At 45.2% G+C, this 19,661-nt stretch overlaps 1 protein-coding gene across 1 annotated transcript in view; it reads right to left on the minus strand.

Annotated features, from left to right (window-relative positions):
* Window positions 1–19,661, minus strand: part of RNF169 (ring finger protein 169) — a 52,750-nt gene that overhangs the window by 23,089 nt on the left and 10,000 nt on the right. Inside the window, exon 2 of the mRNA XM_075919595.1 lies at window positions 15,780–15,856. Within this exon, the coding sequence (XP_075775710.1) occupies window positions 15,780–15,856 (77 nt within the window). The remainder of the gene's footprint in view (window positions 1–15,779; window positions 15,857–19,661) is intronic.

Consider the following 19,661-nt stretch of genomic DNA (forward strand, 5'->3'; position numbering starts at 1 on the left):
TTTATCGAATTAAACAAGGAACTGGGAACCACAAAATCCTGCATTGCAATCCTGGCTTCTGACAGTGATGCACTGTAGGAAAATCATTTAATCCTGCTATGTGCCTCAGTTTCTCCATCCATAAATAGGACTACCATTACTTCACAGAAGTGTTCGGAGGTGTTTTCACACTTACACTATATAATTACCAAGGCTTAAACTGGCAATGGTGGCGTTAGACCTTTTCCCTTGCATCAGTTTGTAAAGCACAAAGACAAATAGCCCCATCTACTTTAAGAGAGCCACTTATATGTGATCCTACAATAAAGATGCAACGTGGAAACACATCACACATACATACACACAATCTCCCCTCGAGCAAAGACAAATTTCAGTTTTGCTCTTCAGAAGGATTATAATGAAGTATATGAAGTTTATTAGATATATTCGCATTTAAAGCTAATCTTCACAAAGGTTACAGTGCTGCCTCCCACACTAGTATTGGGGGCTTCCAGACAAATGCTGGCAGGAACTATTCCTGAGGGCATTCCTCAACAAAAAGTTAAAAATTGTGCGTACTGTTTTAAAATGCTGCAAAATGTGTGTGTCTCATAAATGTGGAGGCAGCAGCATAACAATAGGGAGCACAGGCCACTGGTGGGAGATCATTGTGCATTCCCTTCCCCCCAAGACCCAGACCCAGAACTGTAGCTGCATTCAGCCATGAAAAAGCACAAGGACCAGACCTACTGCAGAAACACCCCTCTGTGCCAGGTGTGAGCAGGCAGGCTCAGCACGACAGGACTGAAATGTGGAGGGGATAAGTAGAGGGGATGCAGGCGTGGGCTGAGGGGGACTGGTATGGAGCAATCTGGGTAAAGGCAGTTCAGTGTGGGATCCGGGTCCACAGGGGTTTTTGGGTGTAAGGGTTCTGGGTACAATGGTAATGGGTATCTGGAGGAGGGTCCAATTAAAGGTTGTTGGGGTTTACTAGGAGAGTGTAGGTAGGATGGACCTCAGCAGAAGTAGTCCAGGTGTGAGGGGTTCAGTGGAGAGAGGATCTCGGTGACTCATCAGGGTGTTCCAAGTGCAGAGGGAGTGGGGCTCCAGGGGGTTCTGGGTGCAAGAGGGATGACGCTCAGCAACAGGGTGTGGCTATGAGGTCTGGACACAAAGGGGTTGGATGGGTGGGGGATCCCTCCCTGCAGCAGAGGATAAATGGGTGAAGGAAGCGGGGCAGAGAAGGGAGTTTGCAGAGCTTCCTGCAACTGTGGGAGAAATCTAGGGCGGGTTTGACCCACCCCCAGATACTGTACAAGGGAAGAAGTCGTCCTGTCCTTCCCAGCCCTGCTGGAACTAGCAGCTGATCCTTGTACAGGGTAGGAGCGGTCAGCCCGCTCTTTCCCCAGTCGCACCTCCTGACCCCACAGATTTACCTGTCTGTTGGCTGCCCCGGAAACATACTGTTGGGGAGGGTCACAGAGTCATTGTTAAGGCTTCCCCAAAAGGGAGTCATTTTTTTGTGGGGAAGCAAAGAAACCAGCGGAGGACAAAGTCTGCACATGTGCAGTGGTGTAGAATCCCCCCCCCCCCCCCCCGAGCAAGTAATATTCTGACTATACTTAGGGTTACCAGGTAGAATCAGAAAAAATACACTTGATATGGGGGGGTGGGAAGGAGGGGGAAGAAGGGACCAGCCGGGAGGGGAGTGGGGCTGGCCGGGAGGAAGGGGGGGGAACAGGAAGCAGGGCTGGTGGGGGGTACAGGGGGAGTGGGACTGGCAGGGGAGGGGGGGGAGGAGAGAATTGGCCGGCGGGGAGTGGGACTGATCTGGGCACATGCAGATCCCAGGGCGCTGCCTGTCCTGTGCATGGTCCCGGTGAAGCATGAGCGAGTCCGGCTACGGCTCCACAACGCGCTTAAACAGCACTCAGGAGCACGGACAGGGCTTCTCCTCCTCCCCAAGGTGTCACTCCTACATCAGACGCAACCAGAGGCTCCCAGTGCCGATCGCGCCCCGCCTCCCAGCCACTTCCTCCGTCCCTGCCAGGCTTCTATCAGGCGCCCAGCCAGAAAATACCGGACATTGCACATAACCAGTGTTTTCTGAATTTTTTTTAACCGGACAGAGGGCCCAAAACCCTTGAATACCGGACACCTGGCAACCCTAACTATACTGCCTTATTAATTCATATGGTAACAGGTCATGGTGCAGTCCAGGTGTTGTAGAAAATAAAACTTCAAGGATTTTACAGTCTAATTATATATTGATATGACATAATGAACAGAGACAATGGGTGGGATTGCAGTTGTGCCAACTCATGATTTTATTCTGAATCTTGTTATATTTGATATTTTTATTAATGCTCCTGCCCACAACTGAGGAATAAAGCTTGAAAATGGTTTTTACAATCTCATGATTTTTCTTAGGATGGGGATGGGTGTAGGCTGATTCATGATTTTTGAACGCTCTTTCAAAGCACTGTGACTTAAGAGCACAAGTCTGAAAAACAATCAAAAGTCTGAGGTTCTTATGAAATTCCCTCCCTGCATCAACACCCCTGATCAATAGGATGCCCAGAGTATTGGAGAAGAGGGGGAGCCAGGGATCATAGTAGTAGTACTTTATAAAGCCATAAAGTACTGCCGTTCTACTGAGCTTTGATTTCTATTCTCATGCTTCCTTCTCTGGAGTGCTGTCCTCTTTCCCTGCCACCACTTCTAAAGTTGGTGTAGAATAATAGAAAAAATAAAGAAAGGTATTATGAAAATAAAGCCTTTGAGCAGAAGATTTTTTTTCCAGTTTCTAGACTTCTTCCACTTTTGAAAGCATTGAAGATGCACAAACTTTATCAAAATCTGGGTCGATAGAGGTTAGCTCTACCAAATATCCTGACGAGTCGTGATGATTTAGTCATTAAACATTTTCTGATGTCCTCTTTAGTCATTAGTTTGTTGCGTATCCTCTTATGGTTATCCAGGTGTTTTTAATTTATAGGACAAATAAAATTAGAGAACAAACATGCTAAAATTGTAATACATACAAACATATTTGAGTGAAAAAGCATATTTAATTGTAGAATATTTCATAACATACTAGTGCATATTACTTAAATCAGTGTAAACAAGTACACTAAATACTTTGGAGATATGCACAAAGATCCTGCCTTGAAGAGCTTACAAATCTGCAGCCCCAGTCCTGCAACTGCATCTAAGCATAGAGAGGCAAAGCACTGGATTGAGGGGGGGGAGGGGGAATGGAAGACGGTATGGCAAAAATTGCATGACCAAATGCTGAAGCTGGGGTTGAGGGTACATCTTTCTGTGCATGGTTTGTTAATACTTCTCAAGAGATGACTAAATTGGTCTGAGTAATACAGAACCTCGCTACAGGACGTGTATTAAGTCTTTATTCAGTAATAGGAAGTATGAATTAAAGAGAGTCGGCTCTATTTGTTTTACTATGACACACGCATTATCTCAGAGGTTAACAAGTCCTGTACACATGATCTGAATAAGGGTAAATAAACTAGGATTTTTAAGTCATTGCTGGCAGTCTGCCGAAATCCTCACCACATCTTCCACCTCTTCCCTTGTTCCCCAGAATGTGTAGATATTCATATGGAATTATCTATTTGTTTTCTAGTCAATATGATTCTATTTAGATTTTATTTTAACATGCAGGTATAGTGAGACATGCAAGAACATTTAAAAACTTATCAGCTCGTTGAAACAGACAGCAAGGCCTTGTCTACTCTACGCACCCTCTCAATCTAAAACACACATCTTCAGCTACACAAATACTGTAGCTGAAGTGGACTTACTTACCGCAATGTCTTCCATGCGGTAAGGTCGGCAGGGGCTGCTCTCTTGTCGACTCTGCCTACTCTTCTCGGTCTGGTGAAGTACCAGAGTCAACGGGAGAGTGCTCAGAGGTTGATTTATTGTGTCTAAGCAGACACAGTAAATCAACAGTCAGTGAATCGATCACTGCAGCATCAGACCACTATGTAGTGAGGACAAGCCCTTAGAGGTGCAAACATAACCTCCATCAGCAGATAACACACAGAGCCATCTTCCTTGGATATCAGGAACAGCAGAGTTCTACAAAATTGTTAACAAAAGAAAAAAAAAATCTCTTGTTGACATACTTTCTGTGCTCTATTTTAGAGACTTTTTGTGCTCTGTTTTGGAGACCTTATCCAACAGGACATTTGTACAAAGATGACAGAGATTTGTTTTTATTTGACTTGGAAGTATAAAATGTTTGCCATACAGTATAAAGTTTGCAAGTCAACTGTTCCAAATTTGGCTTGGAAGTGATTCTCCATCTACTCTTCCCAAGACAAACCCATTAAGAAATAGAGATGTAGCCGTGTTAGTCTGGTGTAGCTGAAACAAAATACAGGACTATGTAGCACTTTAAAGACTAACAAGATGGTTTATTAGATGATGAGCTTTCGTGGGCCAGACCCACTTCCTCAGATCAAATAATGGAAGAAAATAGTCACAACCATATATACCAAAGGATACAATTTAAAAAAAATGAACACACATGAAAAGGACAAATCACATTACAGAACAGAAAGGGGATGGGGGGGGGGGGAGGGGAAGGAAGGTGAATGCCAGTGAGTTAATGATATTAGAGGTGGGGAAGGGGAAATGTCTGTGAGTTAATAGTATTAGAGGTGATAATTGGGGAAGCTATCTTTGTAATGCATCTGACGAAGTGGGTCTTTGCCCACGAAAGCTTATGCTCCTACACTTCAGTTAGTCTATAAGGTGCCACAGGACTCCTCGTCGCTTTTGCAGATTCAGACTAACACGGCTACCCCTCTGATACTATCTTTGTAATGTGTAAGATAGCTGGGGTCTTTGTTAAGTCCCGTGCGGAGAGTGTAGAATTTTAGCATGAATGCCAGTTCAGAGGATTCCCTTTCAAGTGCAGATTTGAATGTCTTCTGAAGTAGGATGCAGGTTAGCAGGTCATTGAGACTGTGTCCTTTCTGGTTGAAATGACAAGCAACTGTTTTTTCTTTGTGATCCTGTCTAATGTCTGTTTTGTGGGCATTGATTCTTTGGCGAAGTGTCTGAGACGTTTGTCCAATGTACATAGCAGACGGACACTTTCGGCACATGATAACATAGATTATATTTCTGGAGGCGCAGGAATATGTATTCTTGATCTTGTACAACAGCAACAACCTCAACCCACCGGATAATATTGTTAACCTCTCCAGTTACAAACTCAATCCAGCAGAAGAGTCTGTCTTATCCAGGGGTCTCTCTTTCTGCCCCTCGTCCCCCACAAACTGGATACAATTTTGTGGTGACCTTGAAGCTTTTTTTCGCCGCCTCCGCCTCCGAGAATATTTCCAAACCACCAATGAACACCAATCTGACCTACCAGATCCCCCCTATCAACACAAAAGGAAGAATAATTCTATATGGACTCCCCCTGACGGTTGGAATTACAATCTAGATTTCTATATACAAAGCTTCCGCAACAACGCACAGACTGACATTATTCGCAAACAACAACAAGCGACACACAATCTCAGCCACGCTGAACAACATGCCGTCCAGAGTCTCAAAAACAACCTGGACATTATAATCAAACCAGCTGACAAAGGTGGTGCTGTGGTCATTATGAATAAGGCCGACTATAACCAAGAGGCAACCAGACAACTCTCCAACACCACATTTTACAATCCTCTCTCCTCTGATCCTACCTCGGAATACCAAAAGAAATTACTCTGTCTCCTTAAAAGCCTCCCTACAGCTACTTGGGAACAAATCCACACAGAAACACCTTCTGACCCCCGACCAGGATTTTTCTATCTGCTTCCCAAGATCCATAAACCTGGACATCCCGGACGCCCCATCATCTCTGGTATTGGCACACTCACTACTGGTCTATCCAGCTATGTAGACTCTCTCCTCAAACCCTACGCAACCAACACCCCCAGCTATCTCCGAGACACTACTGACTTCCTAAGGAAACTACAAAACATCGATAACCTCCCCAATAACACCATCCTTGCCACCATGGATGTAGAAGCACTATACACCAACATCCCACATGAAGACGGATTACAAGCTATTAGAAACACAATCCCAGAGGACACCACTGCCAACCTGGTAGCAGACCTATGTAACTTCGTTCTCACCCACAATTATTTCCAGTTTGAGAACAATTTATACCTCCAGATCAGCGGCACAGCCATGGGTACACGCATGGCCCCACAGTATGCTAATATCTTTATGGCTGACCTAGAACAACGTTTCCTCAACTCCCGTCCCCTTTTACCCTTCTCTACTTACGCTACATTGATGACATCTTTATGATCTGGACGCATGGCCAAGAAACACTGGAGACATTCCACAGAGATTTCAACAACCTACACCCCACCATTAACCTCAGCCTGGACCATTCCACACGAGAGATCCATTTCCTGGACACCACAGTACAAATCAACAATGGAAAATTAGACACCACTCTCTACAGAAAACCCACTGACTCATACAGTTACCTACATGCTTCCAGCTCCCATCCAGCACACACCATACGATCCATCATCTATAGCCAAGCCCTTCGATACAACCGCATCTGCTCTAATCCCACAGACAGAGACCAGAAACTTCAGGATCTCTACCAAGCATTTATAAACCTCAACTACCCACCTGGAGAAATAAAAAAGCAAATTGAAAGAGCCAAACGAATACCTAGAAACCATCTACTACAAGACAGACCCAAGAAAACCAACAATAGAACACCACTTGTCATCACCTACAGCTCCCAACTTATACCTGTCCAACACATTATCAATAGATTACAGCCTATACTGGAACAGGACACTAAACTCCAAGAAGCTCTGGGAGACAGACCCATAGTCTCCTATAGACAACCACCTAACCTCAAGATGATTCTTACCAACAACCACAGGACATGCCACACTAATACCAACCCTGGTACCTTCCCTTGCAACAAACCCCGCTGCCAGCTTTGTCCACATATTCACTCTGCTGACACCATTATTGGGCCTAACCAAGTGAGTTACAAGATCAAGAATACATATTCCTGCGCCTCCAGAAATATAATCTATGCTATCATGTGCCGAAAGTGTCCGTCTGCTATGTACATTGGACAAACGTCTCAGACACTTCGCCAAAGAATCAATGCCCACAAAACAGACATTAGACAGGATCACAAAGAAAAAACAGTTGCTTGTCATTTCAACCAGAAAGGACACAGTCTCAATGACCTGCTAACCTGCATCCTACTTCAGAAGACATTCAAATCTGCACTTGAAAGGGAATCCTCTGAACTGGCATTCATGCTAAAATTCTACACTCTCCGCACGGGACTTAAAGACCCCAGCTATCTTACACATTACAAAGATAGCTTCCCCAATTATCACCTCTAATATCATTAACTCACTGGCATTCACCTTTCTTCCCCTCCCCCCCCCCCCCACATCCCCTTTCTGTTCTGTAATGTGATTTGTCCTTTTCATGTGTGTTCATTTTTTTTAAATTGTATCCTTTGGTATATATGGTTGTGACTATTTTCTTCCATTATTTGATCTGAGGAAGTGGGTCTGGCCCACGAAAGCTCATCATCTAATAAACCATCTTGTTAGTCTTTAAAGTGCTACATAGTCCTGTATTTTGTTTCCATTAAGAAATAAATGCTTCTGCAACTAGTAGATTTCTCTAATCTGAGGGGGAGGCAGAATCCTAGCCCTCCACTGCAGAAACAACCTATATTCTAATGGAAGATTGCATAACCCAACATTCAAACTGTACACAAAATACACAAAGATAAATTAATATCAATAGAAATGTTATTTAAAAAAAACTTTTAAGGGTATATGGTTTTTGTTTGAATGCAAACAGTCCTGTGAAGTGTTTACAACACAAATATTCCAGCACTGTGCTAAGACATGAGGAAAACAAAAACTGAAAGAGACTAGCTGATGGATATCACAACCTGTGAGAAATACAAAAAAGTGCGTTCTAGAAGTTTCAGTTTTGATAATCTCAGCTATTAGTAATTATAAGCAACAACACTTATTTTAATATCCTAGAGGCCTTGATCACTAAGCTCAGAGAATAATGCTTTCCAAGTAATCTGAAGAAAAAGGGTTGTTTAAATGATCAATTCTCTCATTCTTGGCATCAGGAATAGTATTCAGCTATGTTCAACATATGTTTTCAAAATCTGGTAAACTCACATTTGACATCTTCTCTTCCTTGAGCCTCTTCTTAGGTGAGACTGTTCTGTCTACTCTTGCTGCTGAAAAGCGACATGTCAGCACATGCCACAGGTAGGAGTTTCCCTACTGATTACACAGAGTTTCCCGGGAGAAAAAAAACTGTTGGGTGAAGAGAACTGGATGCAACTATGGATTTATTCAACATTATAAGGCCTACTCACCATGGCAAATACCAGTTCTCAAAGCAAGTTGCTTAAAACAAGAAAATCAGTTTTTTGCTTGGTAAGATGGGGGGGGGGGGGGAGGGAGAGAATCTAATTTTACAGCGTGCCCATCTATCCTGAAAAAATCATCCATGGTGACAAGAATAGTATTTTACTGGATTTTCTAAATCCATTCAACCCTCTTCAGTAAGAGAAATAGAGAAAGAGCTATATTGTATTCAACTGCAAAGGCTTAAGACTAAAGCCAATACTTAGAGTGTCAAAGGCACCTTATATCTTAAAGAAAAATATAAACACATTAAACAATCATCACTCAGACTTAAGGAATGTAAGCAAGTATTTTACAGGTGGAGAAGCTGAGAGAAGGTTAAGTGGCTTGCTCTAGATCACAGAGAGTTAAAATTAGATATGTGATCTGAACTCAAGAGTCTGGGTGCGCTCGCATAGGGCACCAGTATTTCTGGGACACCACTCTGCCGGGATAGTAAGGAAGCAGTGGAGCTTTGCGAAAAGCCGGCACTCCCCCGCCCCCTCTGAAAGAGAAAGCGCCGGCTAGCCAGCTGCTTAGAGAAGCAGCAGACTTGTTTCCCCGTGACACCCAGGCGACACAGAGGCGTATGAAGGCGGGGGCGCCGGACAGGAGTGACTCCATGTGACCCACAGTGGGGAGGGAAGCACTTCCTCTCCACACAGGAGCCGGCACACACTGCCTGAACAACTTGGGCTGTGGCACCTGTCAACTTAGTTCTGGGGCCTTTCTGCGCAGTGCAGGGAGGTCAGGAGACCCGGGTCTGCGCAGCTCCGATTGTGCAGGCAGCGCGCTCTGCCCTGAGACTCCCCACACCCTCCCCCCTCCCTCGCAGGACGGCATTGCAGAGGTAAGTTGCTGGGGTGCAACAGCCCTTGCTGCTCAGGCAGCGCGCATGCCAGCTGTATGGGAAGGGGAATGCAGTCACACACTTTCCAGAGGTGCTGCAGGATTGCCAGGTACTGGTCCCAGCTGCCTCTTTCCCTTGCCCAGACCCCCCACAAGTATCCTGTCCCCTGCCCCCACCAACACTGTCACCAGCACCACCCTGTCCCCATCCCCAGCACCCTGCCACCCACCATAGCACCCAGCACCACCCTGTCCCTGGCTCCAGCACCCTGCCAGCTGTGCCAGCACCCTTGGGACCGCATTAGCGAGGCTTGGGTTTTTTGTTTTTTTTTGGCATCTCACTTGTGTGGCCCCAACTGACTTTTCTGTGGGTCAGAGACCCTTGACTCAAAATAGGTTCCCTGCCCCTCTCATATAAAAAGACAATGCTAAAACCTTTTGAGTTTAACATAATATTTTATTTAAAAATGAAGCCTGGCCAACATGCCCCCAGTTGGGGCCAAATCCCCATCTCACTGCAGCATCATAACACTCTTTCACCACCTGACCCCAAATCTGAGCCTATCATACACTGGAACCCCCTGTCCTGAGCCTCTTACATCCCCAAACTCCTGCATCCCCACATCCTCAGTCTTCTGCCACAACATTCCTGCACCATCCACACATGGCAAATGTGTGTCCTGAGCCCATCATACGCACAACCTCCTTGCCCTGAGCCCCTCACATATCCAACCCAAACTCCTGCACCCTCACATCCACAAGCCTGTGACTTGCTCAGCACCCCAACCTTCCACCTGAGCCCAACACTCCCCAGCCTGGAGCCCCCTCCCCGAGCCAGCATCCCCTTCTCCTGCATCCAAATTCCCTCCCAGAGCTTGTACTTCTCACCCTTTCCCACACCCAAATCTCTCATTCCCACCTCAGAGCCCGCACCTCTTCTCTCAACCAAGTGAGAGTGTATAATGGTTGGGAATGGCAAATGATGGAGAGGAGGGGAACAGAAAGGATGGGGCCTCAAAGGGGTGGGGTCTTGGAAGTAATGTGATTTTAATGTATTGGTGGGTTCCTTTTTTTTTCTATCTCTTTTTTTCTTGACAAACCTAGGGGTTCCTTGAGATTCTGAAAAGCTGAAAAGAGTTCCATGGCCAAATAAAATTGGGAAACACTGCAGTGAAGCATGTAACAGCAGGGCTGGGTCCTAGAGAGAGCCAAATGCGCTGCCTGCAGCACAGTCTGAGGGAGGGGATTGGCTGCTGGGGTCTCTTGGAAGGAGAGGGGTAGGGATGGAAGAGCAAGTCAGGCATAGGGGCACCAGTTTAATAATCCCAAAGACGGCCGTGTGTGTGTGCGTACACACACACAGCTCGACAAACCTCAGCAAGATCTACTCTCCAGCCGCGCAGTGCTGGTCTGGCGCATACGCGCAGCGCCGGTGAACGGGGTGACCAGCTGAAATCTACTCACCATGGATGAGAAGATATAGCAATTTGTCAAGCTGTGTGTGTGTGTGTGTGTGTGTGTGAGTGTGTGTGTGAGAGAGAGAGAGAGAATAAAATTCTGGCTCTTGAACAAGGAACTGGGGACCACAAATAAGAAGCTGTACCACAAATAAGGAATTGGGAATACGGAACCACCTTCAGTCTCATGCTGCATTGCCCCTATAGTTCAGCATTCTATCCAAACAACAATACAAAGCGGTATTATGAAATTCTGGTTACAAGAGTTAAGAGGGGCAGTATTTAGCCTTCAAAATATTATTTAGCTTAAAAATACTTTCTTTTTTAAAAAGGTTTGTATTTGTGCTAGAGAACTTTGTCAACTGACAACCTGCCAGAAGAATTACATTGTTCCTTGCTCACAGGATGAGAATTGGAGATGTATACATACTGTGAGGGGAAGAAAGCAGGGCCTCCAGTCTGGCAGTGAACAAAAATCAGGCAAAATAAACAAGTGGTATGGTCAAAATGCTAGAAGCACATTAAAATACATTTCATTTTTGTTGCAGTGGAAATGAGAAGGGTTATCTGTTTGCTTACTTGTTTTTTTGCAGGCCAAGAAACAGTTACAAAAAGATTACAATGCTCTACAGCTGTGACAACATTACTATGATTAAAAACGAGCTTTAGGTTTAAAACAAAATCAAGAATGACAACCATATACTCAGTAGCACTTAGATTGGGTCTGCTGTACAGTCAATAATTGTTGACTGACCAGAATTATGCAAAGGGCTACAAATCAGCTACAAGTTCACTAACTAGGAGATTAACCTGCACAGGGATGATGTTCACATAAAAAGGTCTGTGGAACATGGCGAGAAGTATGGATGAATCTCCCCAGAAGTTTTGGCATCTAGTGGTTTGGAGGAGCAAAGCAGTCTTCAGAATTAAAATCCCACTGAAATGCACCAAGGCACTTGCCACTGTAGCAGAGGGTGGAGTAGAAGCCTTCAATCATTAACAAAGCTGCCAGGAGCTGATGGAAGAAAAATTCCCTCCAGCGCAGCAGAAATCCCCAGGACACATCCTAATATTATTTCCTTCACTATGAGAAACACACATATACTGTCCTTATCATCAAAGACAGCAAAACCATTTTGGTCAAGCTTTAAAAAAAAAAGTACTCCCACGAAGCACCCCAAAATGCCACCTTCGCATAGCCCCAATCTAGCAAATGGGCCTGATGGCAGAGGCCCTGGCTATTGAATGGAAACCTGTTGAAATAAACATGTATCCACACTAGCAGATCTGATTGCAAGATCAAGGCTTATGCCTGGAAAAAATGAAAGTTTCAGAAAGTTATGAGTAACTCAGTAACTCAGAACTACAAGGAGGGGTTGGAATGGAAAGTGTTATCCAACCTTAACTATAGCAGTCACTAAACCCATCAAGGTATTTCTAGAATAATGACTAGCCATGTGAGATATTTAGGGCTAGAATTCAGTTATTTCAGTGGTTTGTGTGCAAACAATGCTTCTTTTAAAAAAATGGGGAAAACACCCACACACAGTTTATTTAAGTCCAAAAGGGCTGAATCGATTCTCCTCAATTTTTTTAAATTCATGCCTTGGCTAAAACCAAGCACTGAAAGTGTCCATTTGACAGATTAAGATTCTGAGAGTTATGAATGAATATAGTAGGCAAGGGAGAGATTTATGCTGCAACTGACTTTGCAACTGACCTACCTATTACATTCACCATAGTGCATTCTTCAATAAATCCTGTATAACAAAGATGGCAGAATTGCACCAAGCACACACATTTTTCTTTTGCAAAGCAGCCGAAGGCCTGCTCTACACTACAAAGTTAGATTGACATATGTTGCCTTGTGCTAGCCTACTAGAGAGTGTGTCTGCCCTCACATTTATCTCCAGCCGACAGGAGAGCCAGGCTATAGTGATACAAGAAACCATCTCCTTTAATGATATGGAACCATGATTGACCTATGGGTCAATCAGTGCAAGTGCAACCCTAACAGTCCTTCAGCAGCTATCCCACAGTGCCCCATTCCTTGTGACAATGATTGTTCTGCTCACCATTGTACACTCCACTGCCCGGAGGTTAGAGACCTGAAATCATCCCTGCTTTATGTCCCCCTGAGTAGCTTTGAAATGTTTTTTCCTGACTGACCACCTTGGTACGCACACATAACAACTCTCCCTTTTGTGTGCAACTGCCCAAACAGCCATGCCACCTCCATGCATTAGATGCACCCTAGCCAGGAACAGACAAGAGGTATTGGGCTTCTTGGGCCTAGCAGGATATCTATAAGCATTCAGGCAAAGGAGTTCAACAAGGATCAGCAAAAGTGCAGCATCAAAGTGACAGAACTGCACGAGGCATACTAGAATGTATGAGGGGTCAACAATGGATCTGGTAATGAGTTGCAGACTTGCTGCTTTTAGGAGCTACATGACATACATGGCAGACTCCACCAGCATCCTTCAGTCCAACATGGGTAATTGGGAGGGGACAAGTGAGAGGGAAGGTGGTCTGTCTATACTCTGAGCCAGGACCTGTTTGAAACTCCACCACAGTCCAGCCAGCTTGATCCCAGACAAGTGTGTGCACCCATTTTTGCTTCCAGTATCTAAATGTTAAAAAAGGCACCCAGTCTGAATCAACAAGACAATGGTATGAACCTTTCATGAAAGGATAAAAAGGAGAAAAGGACTAGGGAGGCCATGTTCAGTGAGATCCTGAAAGCCAGTACTGCCTTGGCCCGCAAACAAAAGGCCTGGAGGCACACCATGGGAGACAGCATGGAGACAGAAAGAGCAGACAGGAGAAAGGCCAAGGAATCACAACAGGAAAAGAAGAGGGTGATACACCAGCACATAATGGGTCTTCCTAGGTAGCAAACATAAATTATGCTGACCCTGATAGGTCTACTGGTCTAAGAAAATCCCAGAACTCCCCACCCTTTGCTGTCTTTTGAGACCTCTATGGTAGCCACTCCCTATACCCCCCAACATTACACATGGCATCATGGGCCAGGATCTTTATTCCTCTCACTCCACACCAAGGGAGAAGGAAAATCACAGCTTCACATACCCTGACTTGTGAGAACCACTGTTGATGTATATGTAGCCATGACAGACTATATTTGTGCACTGTAATGGACAGAAATGTTTGTTGCCTTCACAATTTTAAATGTCCATGCTTGCAGCTCTCTGAACAGTCCTGTGTCCTTGAAGATGCAAGTGTCTTGCACCTTTCCAGACCAGCCCACACTGATATTGGTGAAGCATCCCTGGTAAGCTACCAATGCTTTCACAACCATAGAAAAGTAAACTTTTCTGATGAGGTACTCTGGCCACTGTGCCATAAGAGGGATGTGTGTGCATCTATCGCCCTAGTTCAGGAACCCTAGTGCTACAAATCCATCTGCTATGGCCTACACATTGCTGAGAGTTAGTCTTACGCAGCAGGAAACAATTAGTGGCCCTACATACTTTCTTGACAACTGCCCCCACTATGGATTTTTTTTTATATGGCCTTTCACATCTGAATTTTCTGTAGCTACTGCTCATTGTTCAAACTTGCAGAAAAATGCAATCCCAGAGTGCTTATTTCTCTGGCCCAGAAGCAGCACTTCACCATTTGACACTGGTCTGTGAATGTCACCAACCACCTTGAATTGTTTTTTTGCTATATCCTTCAGCAAACTGTTCTCCAGAAATCATCATGTCCACCATTGTTGCAGGACTTCCAGCAGGTCTGCAAATACAAGAGGATTGTGTGTCCTGTATTTGCTGTGTTCATGAAAATAATACTGTGGTCTCCGTGCTTCTGTCAGAGATAGGGAACACTGAAAAGCGCCGCACACATTTGTGAGAATAAAGAAGTGTGAAATTTTCGGGATATGGATAGCATTATGAAATGGAGAAAGTTGCATGCTGGGAACTTGACCTCTTGCAGCCAGACATCTTGGGAGACTCATTTTCACTCCACAGCCTACTGCAAAGTTTCCAGAAGGTACCGCACCAGACAGCAGCACATGGCACACTGGAGATGCCTACTCATGGTGGCAGCCCATTCCCTCAATACAAATCCTCCTGGTGAACACACATAGCACTGACATAAGCGCCAAGTATGCATATGTATGAGTGCATGACATAACTTGTGTCAACTAAAGTTTGTAGTATAGACATGGCTTAAGATAACAGATGGCTGGTTCCAGAAACACTAGCCAACATTTTCCTGAACTGACTGAAGGGATAAATTACCTTTGTTTTAGAAAAGAAAAGAGCCCCTTGAATTTTCCACAAAGGGTAAGCAGGCATATTTATAAGGGTACCAAGTTACTCTAAAACAGGGGTGGGCAAGATCCAGCCTGCCAAGCCCATTAATCCAGAGCCTACCCTACTGGGGCCCTCAGGCAGGGAGCAGCTCCATGCTGCTTCAAGTGGCTGGCTGTTCCATGTGGCTCTCTATGCCACAACATTGGGGGGAGGAGGAGGAGAGAGAGAGAGGCTTCCGGCCAATGGGAGCTGAGAGATTTTGCTGGGGTCAGGAGCAGTGCACAAAGCCTCCGACACAGAGAGCCAGCCCCTCTGAGTGGTGTACACTGGGCTGCTGGCTGGCTGGGAGCCGTCTAAGTAAGCTCCTCCCAGCCAGAGCCTGCCTCTGGCATCCCACCCTTCCTCCCGTGCTCCCAACTCCCTGTCCCAGGTCACCCCTCCTACGTTCCCCCCTAAGCCAGAATCCTCTCCTGCATCCATACTCCTCCCAAACCCTGCACCTCAATCCTCTGTCCCAGGTCACAACCCCCTCCTTCATTGAAATTCCTTCTCAGACCCCACATTCTCTCCTGTACTCCAAACCCCTACCCCAAGTTCACTTCTGCACACAACCACCATCCCACACCATGGACTCCACTCCATCGAAAAGTGCAGCCCTTAACCACTCACCAAAATATTTAAGTGGCTCCCCCATTAAAAAATATTGCCCACCCCTGCTGTAGAAGAAAGTCATACTGTACCTTCCTCAGCTGGCTTTCATATTCCTCACGCAGTTCCCCTGGTTTGCTTAATTTGATGGGTGCTCTGAATATAAAGTCTAGGAAAAAAAGAAAAATAAACATTCTCTAAGATATGATAATAGGGATTATTGTTGTTTATGCTTAAAAAGGGATAGCCAAAAGTTTAAGCTCTGCTATGCTGCATGTCAGGGTCTTAAATTTGAGTTTATTTCTATAGGGGTTGAGTCTAGAGTGTTTCTACAACCACATATGTTCATGAGAGTTAATACAGCAGCTATCAATCTGCCCTTGTTACAGTGTCTTGGGGTGTGTCTAGACTACCTAGTTTTGTCGAAAAAGTGGACTTTTGTCGACAAAACTATACCAGCGTCTACACTACCGCTGAGTTCTGTCGACATAACGTCAACAGAACTCAGCAGTTTTGTCGACACTGGTATACCTCATTTTACGAGGCATAACACCTTCAGTCGACAGAACTCTGTCGACAGCAGGTGTTCTTGCCTGTAACACTGCGTCCAGACTATGGAGTTCTGTCGACAAAGCAGCTTGCTTTGTCGACAGAACTCAATGTGTCTGGATGCTCTTTGTCGACGGAAGTTTTGTCGACAGTATCTGTCGACAAAACTTCCGTCGACAAAACGCGGTAGTCTAGACGTACCCTTGGTCTCCCAACTACATATTCAAAAGTATTGATAGCTAAGTTCCAAGTAATAATATTCTGTTATTCTATAGTACTTCTAATGTTCTCTAAACACTTTACAAACAATTAAGCACCATAACCCCCCCATGGGGGGTTATATCCATTTTACCCACGAAAGCTCATGATATATTAGTACAGGCAGTCCCCGGGTTACGTACAAGATAGGGACTGTAGGTTTGTTCTTGAGTTGAATCTGTATGTAAGTCGGAACTGGCGTCCAGATTCAGCCTCTGCAGAAACTGACCAGCAGCTGACTACAGGAAGCCCGTAGGAAGCCCGAGGCAGAGTTGCTCTGCCCCGGGCTTCCTGGAATCAGCCGCTGATCAGTTTCAACAGGCTGAATCTGGACGCCAGTTCCGACTTACATACAGATTCAACTTAAGAACCCCAGGCGTCCCCAAGTCAGCTGCTGCTGAAACTGATCAGTGGCTGATTCCAGGAAGCCCGGGGCAGAGCAACTCTGCCTCGGGCTTCCTGTAGTCGGCGCTGGTCAGTTTCAGCAGCGGCTGAATCAGGACGCCTGGGGCAGAGCAGCTGGGGTGCTGCCGGGTTGGTCCAGTAGCGCCCAGAGCGGCGCTGCAGGACCAACCAGCAGCGCTCCAGCTGCTCTACCACAGGCTTCCGGAGAAAAGCCTGGTCTGCTGGGGGGAGGGGGCATATTAGTTGCGCCCCCCCGCCCCAGCAGACCAGGGAGACGCGGGCGGCGGACCGAGATGCACCGCGGTCCCGCCGCCCGGGTTCTCCGCGGCTTTGCTCCGCGGCTGTCCCGCTGCCGGCGTCCTCAGAGGCTTTGCTCCCCGTCTCCCTGGTCTGCTGGTCTCCAGCAGACCACGGAGACGCGGAGCAAACCCCTTTCGTAACTGCGGATCCGATGTAAGTCAGATCCGCGTAACTCAGGGACTGCCTGTAGTCTCTGAAGTGCCACAGGACTGCTTATTGTTTGTAAACAAACAATAATTAAGCAACTTATTAGAGGTGTCAAAGTAAGTCAGTAGCAGAAACAGAAAACAGTGCTATGCTTTACTAGATTAAACTAGAAACATCTACAGATCTTTAAAGGTTGTACAATAGCCTTATTCATATACATCTCGCTTCTATTTAAACAGAGGGTATTAAACATTTTTTATTTTTTTAAAATAGTATATTATATTTATCAACAAATGTATGAAATATTCCATTCACCTATGCAAACATTTTGCAGGGTTTAAAAGTTTCAGAGAGGTAGCAGTGTTAGTCTAACTTTAAAAACGAGTAGTCCTGTAGCACCTTAGACTAACAAATAAATATAGTTTCATGAGCTTTCGTGGACAGATATTTTCATCTACTCGGCTCATCTGAGGAAGTGGGTTTTGCCCAAGAAAGCTCATGATACTATATATATATTGTTGTAGTCTCTAAGGTACTACAGGACTACTTGTTTCGCAGTGTGAACTTCTCAATTAGCTGTCTTATTAGCTACTTAGAAAGCAGAACTTTTATTTTATTTGCACTGCACTAACTTCAGCATTCTTAAGTCTCACACAACATTTATTCAAACTCTTTCCTTACTACACCAAGACAAAACCAAGTTTATCACATTCATGAACAGTCACTTTTAAGCTTCCACAGCAGTAGGTTTTGCTACTCTAAGTTTCTAATGTCAGCTTTAAAAGTTCCCACCCACTTTTATACAGCACAAGTCTGGACAAGTTACATTCTGGAGTCAGCAAATAGGGTTAGACTGCTGCACACCATGCTGACCAATACTGTCTCATTATTTCCTTCTGCTGCCACATCTGACAGTATCCACAAGTCTCTTTCTACAGTGGCTGGAACAGTGTGTCCCTGGTCAATACCCAGGGCTCATAGGGGGCACTGATATGCAAAACAAACCATATAATTTCACTCAGTGCTCTCAGCCTAATAACTTGCAGCTCAACTAGATCATGCATTTTTAGAAAGACGTCCCATCTAGACTTAAACACTGCAGCATTTACCACATGCCTTGGTAATCCACTCCAACAGTTAATTAGGGAGTTAAGGTAGAAGGGGAGAAACAAATGTAACTAACAAGATTAGTACCTCTATGTTGAGAGGAATGAATAAAGACATTGGCTGCCTAGCACACTATCCTCCACATCCTAATGACTTGTCTTAACCAACCAACCAATGGATACTTAAAGAGTTGCAAAGTGTTCTTATCAGCTTCTTGTAACCTGAACAATCTACTTCACTATTTTTTTCCTTTGCCCGCCCACCCTCCCTCCCTTTATTTATTCTTGGATCTGAACTTGTAATACTCCAGTCATCTGAAGAAGTGGGTTAGAATCATAGAGCTGGAAGAGACGTCAGGTGGTCAACAAGTCCAGTCCCCTGCCCAAGGCAGGACCAATCCCAACTAAATCAACCCAGCCAGGGCTTTGTCAAGCCAAGACTTAAAAACCGCTAGGGATGAAGATTCCACCACCTCCCTAGGTAATCCATTCCAGTGCTTCACCACCCTCCTAATGAAATAGTTTTTCCTAATATCAAACCTAGACCTCTCCCACTGTAACTTGAGACCATTGCTCCTTGTTCTGCCAACCGTCACTACCATGAACAGCCTTTCTCCGTCCTCTTTGGAACCTCCCTTCAGGAAGTTGAAGGCTGCTATCAAATCCCCCCTCACTCTTCGCTTCTGCGGACAAAACAAACACTAATCCCTCAGTCTCATCTCATAGATCATGCGCTCCAGCCCCCTAATAATTTTTGTTGTCCTCCGCTGGACCCTTTCCAATGTGTCCACATCCTTTCTATAGTGCGGGGCCCAGAACTGGACACAATATTATAGATGTGGCCTCACCAGAACCGAATAAAGGGGAATAATCACTTCTCTGGATCTGCTGGCAATGCTCCTCCTAATGAACCCCAATATGTCATTAGCCTTCTTGGCTAGAAGAGCACACTATTGACTCATATCCAGCTTCTCAGCCACTGTAATCCTCAGGTCCTTTTCTGCAGAACTGCTACTTAACTGGTTGGTCCCCAGCCTGTAACTATGCTTGGGATTCTTCCGTCCCAAGTGCAGGATTTTACACTTGTCTTTGTTGAATCTCATGAGATTTCTAGTGGCCCAATCCTCCAATTTGTCTAAGTCACTCTGGACCCTATCTCTGCCCTTAAGCGTATCTACCTCTCCCCCTAGCTTAGTGTCATCTGCAAAC

Source organism: Pelodiscus sinensis, chromosome 1 (assembly GCF_049634645.1).
Source record: "Pelodiscus sinensis isolate JC-2024 chromosome 1, ASM4963464v1, whole genome shotgun sequence".
In the NCBI taxonomy this organism is placed as follows: Eukaryota; Metazoa; Chordata; order Testudines; family Trionychidae; genus Pelodiscus; species Pelodiscus sinensis.